The 19,389-nt window shown below is 40.3% G+C and overlaps 1 protein-coding gene across 7 annotated transcripts in view; it reads left to right on the forward strand.

The window, feature by feature from the left end:
- The window catches only part of ATP2B1 (ATPase plasma membrane Ca2+ transporting 1), an 80,274-nt gene that overhangs the window by 36,529 nt on the left and 24,356 nt on the right, over positions 1-19,389 (forward strand). For all 7 annotated transcript variants that reach the window (XM_075274482.1, XM_075274486.1, XM_075274481.1 and 4 more), the window contains exons 3-8: positions 9,955-10,152; positions 12,309-12,563; positions 12,644-12,769; positions 14,052-14,183; positions 18,215-18,253; positions 18,393-18,548. In XM_075274482.1, coding sequence (XP_075130583.1) covers positions 9,955-10,152; positions 12,309-12,563; positions 12,644-12,769; positions 14,052-14,183; positions 18,215-18,253; positions 18,393-18,548 — 906 coding nt within the window. The remainder of the gene's footprint in view (positions 1-9,954; positions 10,153-12,308; positions 12,564-12,643; positions 12,770-14,051; positions 14,184-18,214; positions 18,254-18,392; positions 18,549-19,389) is intronic.

The raw sequence follows: 19,389 nt of genomic DNA on the forward strand, positions 1-19,389 counted from the left end.
GCGAGTAAGCTGTTGTGCGGTTTCCAGCACACACAGGCCATTATTGCTGTAATGATCACCAGCATACGCACGTTTAGAAACTGCCAGCTGGTCAGATGCAGAAGAGGAACTCTGTGACTTCTAGATGTGCAGAAAATGTTGCTGAAAAGTTTCAGTTCTCTGTTTGCTAAATAAAAAAAAATAGACAATGTGCACAAACAAGTGGAACAGGTTTGACATTGCAGCCGACTAGTCAACAAGCCAAAGTAACAGATTCCCAATATTTAGAATCCGTCCAATGCCTGTTCCAACTCCTTTATAAATGGCTAACACCATGGTAAGGATCTTCTGACCCCTAAAAAAAAATGTAAACGTGTGTGTGTGTGTGTGTGTGTATATATGTATATATATAATTTTTATTTTTTTGTTTTTTTTAATTTAATTATACAATATTTCAAATTGTATATTTGTACAAATAGCTTGTCTCCTGCTCAGACTCCACGGCCGTTTCTATACATGGCTACTGTGCCGTTTGCATTTTCTCCCAGGCTACTGACTAATACAAATTTTCCAGCCACGATTGTCCTAAAGATCATTTAGATTTCACATTAAACGTCGTGAAGTCGCTGCTAAAAATATGTGCGGATTTCCTTCAACACTTAGGCCATTATGTCTAGGGCCGTATAGAAGGTCTTTACTTTGTCTGAAGAAATGACTTTTGTTCTTTGTAAGTTCCTAACCAAGGAAGTGGTTTTTCCCAGCCTTTGTCCAGTCTGCAGACTATTGTAAGGCGTCGCGTCCACATTCCCATCCGTTTTTTACCAAGATGAAGAGAATCCACGCTTGTCCCATTCACCAGAATGCCGCATGGACGGGGAGGAATGCCATTGGAGCAGTTAGTTACCATGGAAACTGACCAGTCATTGAAAAACTATCTTTAGATCCTCGGTTACTAAGACTGCTCCTGATTTTAGTGATGTGTTGGTTTTTCTCTGCATACATTTACATATCTACTACATGTGTTAGGGAGGCTGTTAATCCACATAGTGCCAAGCAACATCTAAACTATCGGAGATGGAGAGGTATTCATTAACAATTTCCTCATCCCCTGACTGAATGGAGTCCACCTTATCTCAGTTTGCAGTGCATTTAAGTGCAATTTATCGTTCCATGTGAGCTCCATTTATTTTTCCATGTCGGCTATTATTTGAGGCTGAAGAGAGTGACTGTAGTGTTCTTTAGTAGAATGACTGCAATATGTCTCACGAAGGATCAATACTTTGAGTCTCTGGTTCTGAAAAACACCCAAAAACCTGAAATGAAACTGCAAATAAAATTGAAAATTAAATAGTTTAAACAGAGTATGCCCTTTGTGATAAGAAAACACTTCTTTTAAGATTTTTTTTTTCCCTCCTCCTTGACTAAATATTGCTGTTCTGACTTTAGACTTTCTTCCACTGACTTGCTTGTAGACCTTCAAGTTCAGAGCTCATTGGGGGTGATTCGTGTGTATTTTGCCCTACTGTAGCCATACCTTTATAAACTGACATGGCTAGGGAAACTGATCTGAGAGAAGGTGTCAAAGTCTCTTGATGTGGTAGTTTCATGAAGGCATGCCTGTTTGTATGTTCCTTTAGGGCATAGGAGCACCCTTTATGACCCAGAATGGAGAGCTGTTCTATTTACTCTAGCAAAATCTGTTCACTAGCAGTCACATGTCTTTTAATGAAGTGTCTTGTTAAATATTCCCTCAGCAGTAGAACTGAAAACTGGGACATCTATACAGAATCTTTGTTCCTGTGTTAAGAGAATAATCATTTTGGATCTAATGACTTAAAAAGTGACTTTGGGACTTACGCATGTGCAAAAAAATGTCTACTCTGCCCAAACTAGGGCCAGTAAAAGGGAGAGGGTCAATAGGACACTTCCTTTGATCTATGCCTAGGCAATACGTAAGTTGTCCTTAAAGTAGGAATGCCATGCTGCAGTTGTGACATTGGTTTTAAGCTATAAATCTTGCTGACAGGTCCTGACCACTGGAACCCAGAGCGATCACAAGAACAGAAACTCTTAATTTCCTATGAATGGAGCAATGGTGTGACTGTGCACATTTGGCCAATTTTCTATTCCCTTATCTGTGTGAGATACTTGGGGTGTCCACAAATACCCCCATCTCATCAGTGCTTGAATACTGCGGTGTCCTTCCCACTTACTTTGCATGGTTGCCGAGATGCCCCTGACACAATGTGATGAGATGTTGCGCCGCCCTGGCTGTCCTGTGTTTCGTCGCACTTTTTTAGGCGATCTTCTCTCTTCTACCCACTTGCAGTACTGTAAGTATAGGAGAGCTCCCAGGTACCATGCTGAATGTGGTTACACATTGCTTGCCACTGTTCTAATGTGTGTGTGTGTGTGTGTGGGCGGACTGACTTTCCCTGAACTTGTTTCTGGAAAACAAATATTGGCATGTTTCAGTCCCTGTCCTCAGATGCATTAAGGTGAATCTGTCATTATTTCTCTTGCTTATATGGAGTCATTGTATTCTGTAGCTCTTTACAGACATCCTCCTAAAAATGGCCGTCATATTTCGTATAAAATTAGGTTACAAAATATGACTACCCCCATTGAAAGCAGTTAGCCACAGTGTATATGGAACTAGAAAAAGACTTTCAATGAATATGACCTGTAGCCCATCTTCATTCAGGACTATTTCCTATAGCTGCTTATTAGATCAGGACTATAGGACCATGCATGTGCTATTCTAACATACGGAGCATGTGCAGTGCAGGACACACAGCAATATATATCTGGGAAATGTAGTTTTTATTAATAAGCAGGCATCACATACTCCTTAGTAAGGACCGTCGCTCTGGCCATTGTAAGCTGAAACTGTCATGGTATTGTACCCATCTGGGCTCACGACTTCACTTTCATTCTCTATCAGTATGTCTTTGGGGTGTGTCCTCCCCACCCAAACACAAACTGCTGTAATGGCTGAAAAAGTGAGAAGTTGTCATTTTTATCTCGGCTTTCACTGGCATCTGACCTCAGACAGTCCACAAAGTACAGGGTATGTCCTATTGTACAGCACACTTACTTGCAGGATGAAGATATAGAGTGCATACACTATGCTATATCGGTATATTTTCCCAGATCCACTCATTACTGGTTTGTGGGAAGATAGAAATGACAGCCATTCAAATGCACTGAGGAAATCTGGCGCATGGTTAGAAGCTGAGCCGGTGTTATACGGCCTACACCTGCCACAACCATAGCCATCACTATTACTACTGCTCATGACTGTTGGATACAGCAGTTGCACTGAATCTAAATCATTAATCCTCACTCGGACTAGTGTGATCCTAGTGTCCGGCCTCATTGACATGTCTGCTAATGTTGCTCACAGGTTACACCATCCTGTTCATTTTTGGGTCATGTGCTGTCTGTGGTCGAACGGTGTATCAGATCTGTCAAAAAAGGTTCAACTCTCTTCCTATACTGTTCTATCTCTCTGGATCCATGATACATTAGTGTGCCGTACATGATATATATGGACCCGCTGACATTACTTGGCCTATATGGCCCACATGGCAGTACACAATGGAGTATCTTGGTCTGTGAAGGAAGACTGGGTGTCCGCCCATTAGAATCAGTAGGTGTGCCTGCCGTCCATGAGTAACTGACATCACACCTAAAGGGGTAAATAATATTTGTGTGCCTCAGTAGGAAGGGGTTGTTTAGATGTGTTTGGCCAGTTAATATTTTTTGATTGTCCGTTTTTAGTTTACCAAGGCAACAACCAAAGTGAAAGCTGTGCTGTAATTGGTTGCCGTTGGTAATTATTTTTTTTTTTTTTAAACTTTCCATTTTTCCCATTGACATGTGAAATTTTACTTTTATTTATTTTGTGAACGTGTTTTTGATCCAGAACATCTATAAACGACACCCTTGTGTACAGAACCTAATCCAACACTAGGATAACTAGGTGACTTCAGTAAAGATGAGGGCGACCGCGGCCTTACAGTCGCAAGCGATCTGTTCTCTCCCCAAATCCCTACTGCTGCCGGTATTTCAGGGCTTATGTGACAACATTTACACCCTCCGGTTATAGAGGTAACTAAACGTGTGACCACTCCAGGTTACATCCGGCTGAATGTTCTCCTGCGGGGGTCACCTTATCTGTCAGCACATCATATAGTATCTGTGTACATTGCACCCATAATGGCTAAACCGATATTGCAACATATCTAGTTACCATAGCAACTGGCAGGAGAAATGTTTTCCTGCCTGCATGTAATCTTGCGTTGTTAGGACATGTGATGATGGGGATGCGGCCACCATTAGCCCAGGTCTGTGACAGATCAGTCACTGACAACCAGGTGGAGGCCTCCCTATATATATACACTGGTAGACTCTGCAGGGGTAATCCCTTTCTAGACATTTCATAGGATATATTGGCACTGTGATGACAGCCTTAACATAGTTACATTGTTTTCTAAGCAGAAGTTTGGATGGGAACTTGACAGATTCTTGGCAGCAGATATGATGGACTTCCTTTCCCATCTACATAAATTAATATAATAAAACCTGTGTGAGATTTGCACATTTTATTAACTCACTTTTTTATACCTTTAGAATACGTTCCCTGATGGCAGATCAGCACTACACTTTTTTCAATATCTGCCTCGTATTGCAGTTGCAGCTCGGGACAGGGACTAAGGGAAACGTGCATCAAAGTAATGCGGAAACGGACTCCAGTTCTCCAAATGGCTCCATTCACACTGTGGCTTTAACTCTTCACCAGCAGATTCTGCTGCACACTTCACCCTTGCACTGCAGAGCATGATGCTGCGCAGTGACTCCTGGATTCCACAACAGATCCCCAATCCCCCCCACCCATGTACAATGCACACATTGTATGGGTAGTGTACTCTTTGAAGCCACACACAGGTTTTTTGTTTTTTTTTTGTAGTTTTCCCTGGGGCAGAATTTCTGATATTTGGAAACAAAAACAAACAGAATTTCTAAATCTGGTAAGACTCAATTTGGTCAAAATAATTGTTGCTTGGGTGCTGAATTGCAAGTTTGTGTTAGAGGAGTAAATGACAATCTAGGACATTGGCACAGGTGGGTGTCATGAAAGGAATAGGTAACACTATATAGCTAATGTATCTGTATGGGCATTCCTCTGTCTCATTTATAACAAGAAGTACATTGGCACGGCTATACTATGGAAACTAGTTTATCAGACTTTTCTGGTTCCTGCAGTGTTACAGGGAATTGTTTGATAGGAACAGAGGACAGTACTGTGGCTCAGTGGTTATGACTATTTCCTTGATAGATCCTAGTCCTGTAAGGTTGTAGTCACATTGTTTATAGTGTTTGTCTGGCTTTGTGCCCTGATAGCTCCTGACACTTATCTGTAGGCGCCCTATTCACTGTACAATGGGCAAAAAAATCATTGTGGTAACTTGGTCTTTATATATTAGTATGGAATAGAATAGCCTGCTTTTAAGTTTTCTGGCAAAGCAACATATGGCTATATAGTACCATACACCTGGTCATAGGGCTAGAATTCTCTCCATTGTGTGTGTGTGTTATGTAGGTTTTTTTGTTTGGTGTGGATTTATTTATTTTTATTTTGGTTTTCAAGCTACATTTTCCCCCCACTGTAAAAACTTATGAATAGCTAGGGGGCGTTCACAGTACCACTGGTGTCCGACAACAGTGTCCGTAGCTACTGTCCGTACAAGATTTTAGCAACGGACATTAGCTGCGTCTGTTACAATTTCCATTCATTTCAACGGGATTTTATCTTGTGTCCTTTAGTGTTCATTTACACCCATGTCCATTTTTTTTCAAGCAGACAAAAAGCCTACATGCAGGACTTTTCTGTCCATTTGAAAAAAGACAGTAAGTGTCCATTTTTTTTTTTTTTTTTTTTCTTTCTAACATTAAGGCCTATGAGCAATGGACAGTAACTGATAGCCATCAGTTACTGTCCGTAGGTGGCCGTTTTTTTGTTTTTTTTTTTATAAACAGTCACCACCTGCGCAGACACCAACGGTAGTGTGACCCTCCCTTAGCTAGACTGTGTTTTGCGGGCAGGAAATTTAGATTATCCTTACTGTGAACCAGGACTGATGTGAATGATTCCCCATCTCTGTACAGTGCTGATGTCAGACCAATATATGTGAGAGGAGCAGAAACATTGTAATTCCATCTTGGCATTATTACTAAGCTAGATCTATCATTTTGCTTGTACTACCCTTTGGGTAGATCAGTGGGAAATGACTTGTGACCCTGGTGCGGGCCGTACTATTTAGAGCAGATCAGGGTTGCCCTGGGCACTATGGCTGAGCACACATTGGACTTGGGCTAGAACTAGGGTGTATTTTGTAGGTGTGACCAGTAAATGAAGGGCTGATCTGCTTTTATGCTACTCACGCCCGTAACATTTCATCCTATATGAAGGACCATGACACTAACTGAGATTTAACATGTATAAGCTGTACCTACTAGCATAGTAGTAATATGAACTGGGCCTTACAAAGAAATGGTTCTTTATTTTGGATTGCCAAGTATTTTTTTTTTTTTTTTTTTAACCCTTCATTGTTCCCTGCTACTCTGGTATTTAGTAAGGGGCTATATATTTTGCTCCTCACCTGCTCAGTTGAGCTGTTTCTCCATCTTTCTGTGACACTGTTTGCAGCCAGAATTGTGAGCGCACGTTTCTTCTCGGGTCTTGACACCAGCTCTGCGTGTCTTGGATGTGTCACTTGTTGTATTGGTGATAGCTGCTGTTTTCAAGTGCTTCCACTTTGCTTCTCATGAGAACACTCTGTTGCTAAATGTTATCAGGTTGACATGCCCCTGCAATTCTGGACTAGTTATTGGCGTCTAATGTGGTTGATTCTTTATTGCTCACAGTACGTTGGATTTCTTAATATTACAAGGGCGATTTGATGTTTGTGACATACTTATGGATTTCATGTAACACTACAGACATTTGCTGAAACATACAGCAAAACTGGTGCTGGTTTTATATAAACTACTAGTGCTAAAGTACGTTCACCAAGGACCTGTCATACCCCTCTTAAGAACATGAAGTGCAAAGCCCTATAAACATTCTAATCATGAGAAAAAAAAATATTATTGATAAAAATCCATAACATTACTATTGTGATCATGTAAATGAGATGAGAATAAGAGGTTTTCTTGTCTAAAAAAAAAAAATAAATAAATTCAATTTCCTATCCATATCAGATTGGTGAGTGTCAGGTACCAAACACCCCTGCTGATCAGCTGTCAGAGTGGAGAATGAAGCAGACAGCTCTGGTCTGTGCAGTGGTGGAGCTGGGTCTCTGCAGTTTATCTCCCATAAGATTAGATTTCTAGGTTAAATCCCAGGAAGGCAAAACTCTTAATAGAAGAGACATAAAGGGCAGGTACACAGATCCTGAGATGGACGCTATGAGGAGATGAGAATTCATGTCCTTTATCTGACCAATAATTATAGGTCCTTCCTTAGACTTTCTTTGGTTTCGGGAGGCTTCTCCTAAAATATTCATTAGTTGCAGTGAAACCTCTCTAAGGCCGAGGCCCCGCGTTGCAGAAACTCTGCTCTGTTTTGCTATGGTGTTTTGAGTGAAAGCTAAGAATGTATACAAAAGGAATGGGAAATATCTAGGAAGTTTTAATACTTCTACTCAATCCACTCCTGGCTTTGTCTCAAAAAATGCAATGTCGAATTAAAGGGAGTGTCCGGTTTCAGCAAATAAATGATATTGTTTGTACAATGAAAAGTCTCTTACAATTTTCCAATATACTTTCTGTATCCATTCCTTATGGTTTTCTAGATCTTTCATTCACTGTTTATTTCCATTTAATAAAAATCAGTCTGTGGCCATGTTATATATGGTCGATGTGAGATACAAGTCGTGCACCTGTACATCACAGGACCATGGACTTGGGAGTAAGCAGCATGAATGACAGCAAGCAGAGGTCTAAAAACTGTGTGGAATTGATACAGTAAGGATATTGGAAAACTGTATAACTTATTATACAAACAACATTTATTTGCTGAAACAGGATAACCCTTTACTGTATTCTTGTACCAAAGTTGGTCTATATACTAGCTAATACAAAACTGCTGGAGAGCAAAGTATAATATGCTGTTAAACCAATATGGTAATTGGGGCTTAATCACATGACCATGAATCTTGGCGTGCTGGCTGTATTTCCCAGACTGTATGATGGTGAGTTATGATACAGTAATCTTCTGAATGCCCAGAGTGCTACTGTCTCTCATACTCACTATGATTCATTGATCTTTATAGAGTTGTGGTCAGTTTGGGAAATTTGGGCAGCTTGTGTACCATGTCTGTGAGTGAGAGGGAGAATCGATCAGAACCCCAAGACACACCGAATGAAAGTGCATGTGACATTATGTGAACGTACATTTATGACCCAAGGTGACAAATGCATGCCCAATGCTCTCTAGCAACTCCTGTGACGATATCACATCTACACATTTCATCTTTTGGTGATGACTAAGTCTTGTTTGTTTCTTGGGTTTTCAATATCGGAATCAATCAGAGAGCATTTCCTCTGATATTAGTTGTGGTCGGCACTGCAGTGCACAATGTGCAGCATCTGCTGTGCTGGGTTACTAGGGCTCATCTTCCATTTAGTTCATTTGGGCCCCTCGCCGAGAGGTCATCAATATCTTAATCCTGGAAAAAGTCTTCATTGTTTTCTTTCCTACTTTTGGGCCTAGGATTAGTTTTAGGTCATGTTCACATTATGCAGACTACAGTGCAATGCACATAACGTGGGATTACAAAACCACCTTCACCAATTGGTGAGAGAGTGATACAGATTTGCTGCTTGCTGGAAATTTTCAGGTTTCAAAGGATGAAATTGACATCAAATCCCACACCATATGGACTTTCAGTATAAATGTCATTGCTATTTATAGTACATTTCTTTTCTACAATTCTTCACTGTGTAAACATATTAAATGTATATTTTTGGGATATGTAAATGGTTACAAGTGTGGTCTCATTAGACTCGGGGTCTTGCCTTAACACGGCATAAAAGTGCTTCTTCTGCCCTCATAGGCTACTTTAGGGTGAGATGGAGCATTTTAAGACCTTTTTTGATGACTTGCCCTCTATCTAGAGCGTTCTGATCTAGCTGTTAGTGGTTACAGGATCCACCATATGTCCGGTTCCAATATGGAGTCCTTGTGCTTTTTCTATATTTCTTATCACTGCCCCATCTGCTAGTGTGGTAATCTGGGAAGCCATAGAATATGATATGAAACACCCCGCAAAGTGGCATCTTGAACCAATGTGTTGCCTTTCATGGCAGGACTCTCAACAAGTATTTTTCAGCAGGGAAAATGCTCGCCCACATGCTGCTTAGGATTCCCAGAAATGTCTCTGCAAGATTACAGCAATTCTTTGTCCTACATAGTCACCAGAGTTATTGGCAATCGAGCATTTATGGGACCATCTGGGACACAAACGTTGGCAGCTTATGAGTGTGCAGAATCTACAGGCCCAGTTACAATATCTGTGGAGAATCGTACAGCAGGATACCATGCAGAACCTTAATACCTCCATGTCTAACCATATCTTGTATACAGGCTACATGCTATGGTTAGATATGGATTTCCCTTCAATTGCACAGCTTTCTCTAATAAATGTACTTTGTTCTAATATCGTTATCCTTTCATATAGTATTACATTCACACTTTCATTTAATTCCTGTCTTGGTGCATTTTATTATTTTTTATCATTTAGTGTAAATTTTGCTCCTCATAGTTAATTCTGTGACTATCCATATTTATCAGGTTATACTATTATCAGGTTTATTATAGTTTGAGTGTTTGGTCGCTATACTTCAGGTAAGTTGTGCCTTCCTAATTTGTTCCAACCCATTTATTTTCTTTTTTTTTTTTTAACACAGGTTTGAGTGGAAATCTGGCAGACCTTGAAAGGAGGCAAGAAGTATTTGGAAAGAATCTTATACCTCCTAAAAAGCCAAAAACATTTCTTCAGTTAGTATGGGAAGCACTACAGGACGTAACCTTAATTATATTAGAAATAGCAGCCATAATATCTCTAGGCCTTTCTTTTTACCGCCCCCCTGGTAGAGACGATGAATGTGAGTATTAATGAAACAAGTTGTTCAATGGACACTGGATTGTGTGTGTGATAAATGTGTAAAGATGTTCTTCTAATGGTCTCGATGGTAGGTTAATCTTAGCTTGAAATTACAGTCCATCTGGTGAAATGGATATATCTACTGGAATTGGCACAGAGGTGAAAGAATGGTTTCTGTATTAAAGAGGGCACATTCTTCTTGCTGATTTTTAATCTACTTTGCAACCTGTACATTACTCAAAGGTGGCTATTCAGCAATAGGAATACTAAACATGCAAAAAAAAAAACCCTTTTACAAGTTAATGAAGTCTATGAAAAGGGAGGAGGAGGAGGAGGAGTCCATTGAGTGAGAAACACAAGCCAGTTTCTTTAGAAGGCTGCCGAAGACCATACCTCTTGTTCTAATACCTGTAAAAGTGCTGTGGTGGCAATTTTATTAGTTACATTAATTTACTTACCCTCACTACCCCCCCAACATGGGGTAATTTACCGTGAGCACTTTTAAAGTTAGTTTTTGGTGGAGTTTGTTGCTGTAGTTTTTACCATATTTATCAAATGTCACATGTTTGATAAAAACATTTCATATTGAAGTCTAACCCTTCTGTCTTGAGGAGGTTAATCCACTTTCTGCTCCACCTCCCGACTAGAATGACATTGCAACAACTTTTGGGAATCTTTAAAAAGCCCACAAATTACTATACTGGTTACCCATGCCCTCTTATCCACCCACATTTCAAAAGTGGAACTGTTGCAAAATATTTGTTGAAATAGGGTGAAAAAGCTGCAAATCTAGGGGCAACACGGTGGCTCAGTGGTTAGCACTGCAGCCTTGCAGCGCTGGAGTCCTGGGTTCAAATACCACCAGGAACAACATCTGCAAGGAGTTTGTATGTTCTCCCTGTGTTTGCGTGGATTTTCTCCCATTCTATAAAAACATACTTAAGAAAAAAATGTACATTGTGATCTCTATATGGGGCTCACAATCTACATTAAAAAAAAAAAAAATTGCAAATCTGTAGCTCTTAACTTTTTTTTTTTTTTTTTTTTTTTTTTTTTTTAACACCACAATTCTAGAATGCAGTGATAAATTCCCCCCAGTGTTTTACTGCTGGTGTATCTGCCTGTACAACCATATTAGTCAAAATACAGAACTGTCTGCAAATGTAGAAAGTTTATGGAATTTCCACTTTTCCTGTGTCTATGTTCTTATGGTTTGTGTCATATTGAGGATATTGGAATGATTTCTATTTCTAGGAATGTCCCAAACTGCACAGACCGTAATGGTCGCGAAGCCTCTTCATAAATCTCTGATTCCCTGCACCAGTTGGACCACTTATTATGTACAATACTCAAGTCTTAATAAATGTATCCTATTGTTCTTATGACATCCACGAAACTTGTATTTATCGTCCCAATGGTTGGATGATTGTGCCACTCTAAGAGGACCTTTCACCTCCTCCAGCAAGTCCAGACTTTTACATGATTTCATAGGCACTGCTCTGCTGATTCTGGAAGAGGTGGAATTTTTCTGTAGCCCCAACCGTTCCTGTGCATTGTTAGTTTTGGTGCCTGATATGCTATTTAGGCTCTGTACTGTCAGGAGGGCAGTGTCAGGCAGGAGCAGACAAGGGGTGTGATTCTGAGCTCTGACACTGGCTGCCTCTGATTTGGAACTATGGGTCACGCCCCCTGCCTGACACCGCCCTTCTGACATTACAGACCATCAATAGCACATCAGGCTCCAAATCTACACAGATTATTCAGGAATGGTGGGGGCTAGAGAGAATATTCCAACTGTGCTGGAATCTGTGGAACACCTCCTCCTTTTATCGGATATTAAAAACTTGAATTGGAGGTGGTGAAAAGTCCTCTTTAACATTAGGCATTGCACGTGCTGGTGTGTACAGCTGATATGGTTTTCCAAGGCAGTTTAGAACTGGATAGTGGGGTATTGCAGCCAAAAAGACTTATCTACGTTAGATCTCGAATGGGATTAGAGTTTGTGAAAGCTTTAGAAAGGCATTATGATAACAGTACTATGTTACTACTGAGTTTATTCTGTTTCATGGAGGACATGAGGCTCAGATTGCTACTAAGTGTGAACTACATTTGTACATTACTGAATGGATTCTGTTATAACTTCTTTCTCTGTTTCAGCATGTGGAGCAGCCAGTGGTGCTATAGAGGAGGAGGAAGGTGAAGCAGGTTGGATTGAAGGAGGTGCTATTCTTGTGTCAGTTGTATGTGTGGTGTTGGTGACGGCTTTCAATGACTGGAGTAAAGAAAAACAGTTTAGAGGGTTGCAAAGCCGAATTGAACAAGAGCAGAAATTTACAGTCGTACGTGGAGGTCAAGTTATCCAAATTCCAGTGGCTGATATTGTTGTTGGGGACATTGCACAAATTAAGTATGGTAAGTAAACTCCTTGTATCGACTCGTCATGGGCTCTGCACGTGACCTGATTTGCCCACTAAGTTTGTTTTGTGTTGTAGGTGATCTTTTGCCTGCTGATGGGGTCCTTATTCAGGGGAACGATCTTAAAATTGATGAAAGTTCATTAACTGGAGAATCTGATCATGTTAAGAAGACTCTGGAGAAAGACCCTCTGCTGCTTTCTGGTAGGCTGACTACTCATATTTTTTGGACTGATTGTTCCTCTTGAAAGTCATTAGTATTGTGTGTGGCTGTCTCATGAATACCAAGAACCTCACTGCCCTAGTACAGCAAGATTTCAGGTACCTGCAAATCTAATATTGATAGCCTACCCTAAATATATGCCATGAATGTTAAAAGTTGGATTCCTCCTTTTAAGCAATAAGGATTGTAAGGAGTTAACACTGCAGTGTCCCTCATCCATTCTAATAGGTCTGAAAAATTCTGGCCTATTAGCCACAGCAGAGAAGGCTGTCCTTCATTGGCACATGGCTGCCTTTCAGATATTTTGTGATGTAGTAGATACGCTGTGATGTCTATTTGTAGAGGAGGCATTGATGGCTCAGTGAGATCTATATTAATCTTCTTTTGTAATCTAGTTTGTGATGTAAATGAGGTGACTGCTGAAAAGAAAATATTGGATATTTCACTGGAAAAAGTAATGAGGAGTATTTGGCCTTAGAGCAGGTTTTCAAGCTGAACTGTGTCTGTGTCAATAGATACTTGTATTCCCCATATTCATTCTGGAACATCTGTATCTATGTGGTGCCATTCCTGTTATTGTTCCTGGAATAAATAACAGGGCTTCACCAGTTATGGGCATGTCACTACAAACCATGATGTAGAATGGTGACATCTGGTTGTACATTTTATTCATAACTTAAGAGGAATAACGGGATATGCACTATAGGGCAGATTATGAAAGTATCTAGAAGAAAAACACTTTTTTCTAGAAGAAAAACACTTTCATTTCCAGAGAGTACTAAAGGAATTAAAGCTGCATTGTTTGATTGTGATCGACAGCAAAGACCACTTTTCCTTGAGATACTTTGATATGTCTGTCCAAATGAGGTTTAAGGAAAGATGGCAATAGAGGTAGTTACTAAAACAGATATATCAAGACTAGACAAACGGGTTCACCATACAAACGGAAGGTAACGGGTACATGTTTGGGTGAGGCCACATGGATCGACACAGGGATGATCAAGAACTATGCAGAGATCCATTCACCATGGTTTTCAAATGAGTTCTATGACCCGTTTTGCTGGGTTTCATGCACCTATTATTATTGATCTGACTTGTCACCAGAACCCAGCACATCAACCAAGCCAACCACATGTAGATGGGTTAGGCTCGCCTGAATCAAATAGTGTATTCCTTGTACATCAGTGCCCCCGCTACTGAGACATGGCTGTTTTTGTCTGTTCATATATGGGTTGTATTGAGATTTATTTCTTTGTTTTAAAGGTACACATGTTATGGAAGGATCGGGTAAAATGGTTGTCACTGCAATTGGAGTTAATTCACAAACTGGAATTATATTCACTTTACTTGGAGCTGGTGAAAATGAAGAGGAAAAAGAAAAGAAGGAAAAGAAAAGTATGTTCCAGATACTGGATAAAATGTTACTACTAAAAGTTTGTGTTTTGAAAAAAAATCCATAAAATGAGATCCTTTGTTTCACTGATTTGATTCTTATTACTAACTTGTCACTAATTGTTTGTGTGTGACTCAGCTGTTATTATACCAAAGTCCCATTATTGACCTTTACATGGTATGTCCTATTGGGCTCTCCACAATATGATACTGTGTGTGTGGGATGAGAATTCTACTGTGTGGAGGAACTAATGGGCATTATACTACGGTATGTAGGGGGCACTAACATGGCATTGGTTCCCCCACAATATATAATTCCTCATTAGTTCTATCACATTGTGCTCCCGAATGGCCTACACAAATTATACCCCCCCCCTTAGTAACGCTACTGACAGCAGTTGATAAACACTTATCTCACCACCGCTGCTCCTTTAGCATTGATGCATTACAATAGTGACAGCAGGAATTGGTAACCATCTCTGCTGCCTACTCAGGAGTCACGTTACTCCTATGTAGGTCCCAGGAACAATTATGGTGGCCCCAGGCAAATCATTTGTGTTTTAAAAAGTGTTTTACTGTTTTTACTAAATACAACAGATACAGCTAATATAAAGATGGTATCTCTGTAATCGTAATGACTCATTGGACAAAGCTGCCATGTTATTTTTAATGGAGAGTAAATGGCCTAAAACCAAAATGAAATCAGATAAAAATGGCATTGTAGGTTTTTCACGCAGACCCTCAAAACTGTTGTTAAATGCTAATCAAAACATATGTACCCCAAAACAGTGCCAACTGAAGGTACAAGTCCTCACATAGCTATGTTGATAAAAAAAATTTAAAAGTAAAATTTTGAAGGGGGGAGGGGGGAGAGAATATGGGGAAAAAACAAAAAACTATTAACACGCAAACTGCCTTGTATCCTTACAGGGTTAATGGGATATTTTAACATTTCTTATATTGACCTATATTAAAGTTGTGTAAGTGATGGGCACACTTTAAAGAGGACCTTTCATGTCCTCTGGCACATGCGGTTTTATTTCTGTTGGAAAGCCGATTACCAATCACTTTTCACTGTCAGAAGGGCTTTCCTTATAGTCTAGCTGGGCTGTGAGGAACGCCCCTCCTGACAGTATTCGTCCATAGTGCTGTACTGCCAGAGGGGGCGTTCCTTACCACCCCAGCCATGATGCTACGAAGTGAGGATCCGCTGGGTGGTATGGAACACCTCCTCTGACAGTACATCACTATGGACAAATATCGTCAGGAGGGGACGGTCAGGAACACCCTTCTGATGGTTAAGAATTATCAGTAATGGCGCCGATATCTCTTGCATTGGGGCACATAACGGGAAAGCCAACAGTGTGCTGAATTCAGCGCACTGTCTGCTTTCTAGCGGTATATAAAACTGCATGTGCCCGAGGACATAAAAGGTTCTCTTTAAGTCTGATTAGACAGGGGGGTATTTTGAAATGTTTAAAGGGCATCCATAAAGACAGTATGGATAATTGTCTTTACATAAGGGATAGATAGATACATGCATATATACACAAAGCGTGGCACTCTGAAGAGATATGATGCACTTGTGAATTTATTAATAGCTTTAATAGTGGACTTCTTACTCACAACTGCAGTCAGCCTGATGACGTTTGCTGTGAGTGACGTGTTTCTTCCAGCAAAATGTTATATAAAAGAATGGCATTTGGGTGAAAAAATACCTAAGCCACAAAATTGCCCCTGAAGTCTTTACTCTACACCAGAAATATGACCCTTTTGTGTGGGTGAGGTTCCTGACCGTATAGGATTGGGATTAGTGTTACTCGCTAACGGCACTGAGGATGAAATGTCATTGCGATGAGTTCATATACCAGGTTATGGTGGCGTTCATAGTACATGATGAAATCTACAATATATTCCCTGGTTGTTAGCGAATACTTGGCTAGCAGCACTCTTGTAGAGACAGTCACATCTGCATGGATTCCCGGGATCGGGAGCAATTTCCCTTGAAAGGTCTCATGTCAACAGCATATAAGGAGCGTTGACATTCAATTGTAAGGCATACAGTGTGTCCTTTTGGCAGTGCAATGTTGCCATGGTGACAAGTGACTTAAAACTGAGAGCATCAGATGACAGATGCTTGCTCGGCAGTAGATTCTTGAATCTGCACTCCATAAGTTATCATGCCAAAGTGATTATGTAACAAAATAATATATATCTATAAGATTTATGTAACCAGAGTAACTGATCATTCATACACGACTATATTGCTTTGTATTTTTTGCTTAAGATTTCTGTTCAGGTTAACAGGAGGAGAAAAAAGCATGGTCAATGGCAAATCTGCAAATGTTATGTGCCTGATCACAGTTAATGTTTCCCCCGATGACCTGCTTTTACCAGTGAACACAGGACATTCTGTGGCTTTAAATGGAATCCCCGGCAGGGTTTTCCCTGGTGTTGGGGAACGCATACTGCTCCAAGGGATATGTCTCAGCTCTAATAGGCATAGTAGGCTGTATCTAATAATAGCTGGGATGTCAGATTCTGTTACTTCTACATCCAGCGTGTCTCCCATAAGACTGGCTTTAGGATTTAAGTCAATGGAGACTGAAAAAAGTTGTCAGAACATTCATAGAGGGTTCATGGCTCCTATCGGAGAGTTCCTCGGTAGAGCAGTGCTTATTTTTAGTAAGGATTACAGATAAAACTGTTCAAAATGAAGCAAAGCTCTGTTCACACAAACACAATATTTTCTTTCATCTGCATATGTGCTGTTTTGGATGACTAGTTCACCCCCATTTAAAAAAAAAAAAAAAATAGGATGGGTTTTCTCCAATATGGGTTCTGTAAAGGTAGAACCTATGACATCAGTGTAAATGAGCCTAAATCCAATGAACATTGCTTAATCTACAAAAAATTGTCAAATAGAATTGATTTACAAATATGTAAAAGGGTGACTATGTACAAGAAGGCACGCGCGTCTAGATTTGTAATAGCAATGTTTCCTTCACTGGGTACAACTGGTTTGTTGCTCCAACCATCTGCATTTAAGGCGATCTGTCTGCGCTGTCTTTCCTGCACTATAAATCTTCTGAAACATCTTTTCTGGAATTTGACAACTGCACTAACAACTAGGTGTTACTTGTTGTGGCTGCAACAATTTTGACAAAGCAAATAGTAACACCCAGTTGCCAATTTATTTACATATTAGTGATAAATATTTTTTTTCTTTAATTCGTGTTTCAAAATTATTAAATGGGAAAAAAAAACACATTAAGCAGCAGCTCAAGCACAAACAGTAAGAAGTGAACATAGATGTTGATATTCATGAAATGTAAAAAAAAAAAGTCAGCGTTCGGGTTTCCATTCGGGGAGTTAACTTGAGGACCCCCCCCATACAGAAACCTATACACATTAAAAAGCGGTTACTTAAGAAACCACATGGAACGTATAGACTATAATGAGGTCCGTGTGGTTTCCGTACAGAACATGTGGAGAGTAGAGCTGAGCGAGTACTATTCGAAACTCTCGTTTTGAACAGCACGCACCCATAGGAATGAATGGACGAAGCCAGCGTGCAGGGGGTTAAGCGGCCGGCCACCGGTAAAGTCTGCGTGCCGGCTGCTTCCATTCGTTCCTATGGGTGCGTGCTATTCGAAATGGCCGTTTGGAATAGTTCTCGCTCATCTCTAGTGGAGAGAGAAGTGCTGCTTGTAGTACTACACTGCATGTTTCGTGTGGAAACCACACAGACCTCATTATAGTCTATGGGGTTCGTGCAGTTTCTTAGCTAACCACCTTTCTACGCGTACAGCTTTCTGTTCAGGGGGTTCCCAAACGGACTCTCCGAATGCTAATGTGAACCGAGCCTAAGGGTAAACTAGGGAATAACAAAAACACAAAAAAATAACCTGCATCGGGGGAGTAGAGGGAGAATAACAGCGCTACAATGGGCTAGGGCAGCAGGAGTGACTACTAAGGATCCTGTTTTTTTTTTAACTCTCAAATGTAAGTCTTTTAATCTTTTTATTTTACAGGCAAAAAACAAGATGGCACTATTGAAAATCGTAACAAAGGTATTTATTTTGCTTTTATTGTAATGAATTAAAATATTAAAGAATCCTTAGATTTTTATGCTTTCCTGGATGAAGTCATGGACAACATATGATGTTTGATGGCTTTTTTTTCTTTTTTCTTATATGTATATATAAATAGCAAAGGCTCAAGATGGTGCAGCGATGGAAATGCAGCCCCTTAAAAGTGAGGATGGTGGTGATGGAGAAGACAAAAAGAAATCAAATTTGCCAAAGAAAGAAAAATCTGTTCTGCAAGGAAAACTTACTAAATTGGCTGTTCAGATTGGCAAGGCGGGTAAGTTATCCTTCCATTGGCTTTCTCTGCCATCTTTACATTGGTCAGCTGCTAGTACTGTAGCTATGTCAAGAAAAGATTGTATAGCACGCCTGTAAAATAGATCCTGTATTGTAGAATTTTTGGCTTGTCTTAGGGTTCATTAAACATGTCTGCTATAAACAAGTACCATGACCGTTTAACAGATGGAAATATATTCTAGTGAGTCTCATTTGCTATAATGCATAATTGTGACTTAGACTTGTTGTTCTGGTAATTTCCACAGTTCAGGCTTCAATCTTGCTGTCCGAAACCTGACAGAATGAAACCCTGAGCAAGTGTGAACAGAGCCTAAAGCTTGCCATAGACATGAGTTGTGTAATTGTAGATCAGACTTTTTTTAGAGCCTCTGCAGTTAAGTTGGTCATTAGATGACGGCTGGCCGAACGTTTGAACCATCTCATGTATGTGGGCTTCCTGATGACTATTGGGCAGTTGGTTTTCGACATGCTCAATCCTTATTTCTTGGAGATGAGCCTATGCTGGAGCTATTTGGAAGGGGCTGACTGAACAGCTGTACAGAGCGTCTTCTGGCACCCATCCTACACACTATAAAGGAACAGAAGCCGAAAGCTCCATCCCCTGTAGAGCAGTCCGGTACCATCACTGCAGCTCAGTTCTCATTGAGAGCATTTATGTCCTATCCCTGAGATAGGATATCTACTTTAGATAGGCAGGGGTCTGGCCATTAGGACTCCTGCAGATCAGCTGTTTCCATAGTGAGCGCATGAGCTTCAGGGCTTACTCTATATATTCCTAAAAATGGTGGATGTGACTGTTGCTGCCTGTGTCCCATTCATGT

The sequence above is a fragment of the Leptodactylus fuscus genome, chromosome 5 (assembly GCF_031893055.1).
Source record: "Leptodactylus fuscus isolate aLepFus1 chromosome 5, aLepFus1.hap2, whole genome shotgun sequence".
NCBI lineage: Eukaryota > Metazoa > Chordata > Amphibia > Anura > Leptodactylidae > Leptodactylus > Leptodactylus fuscus.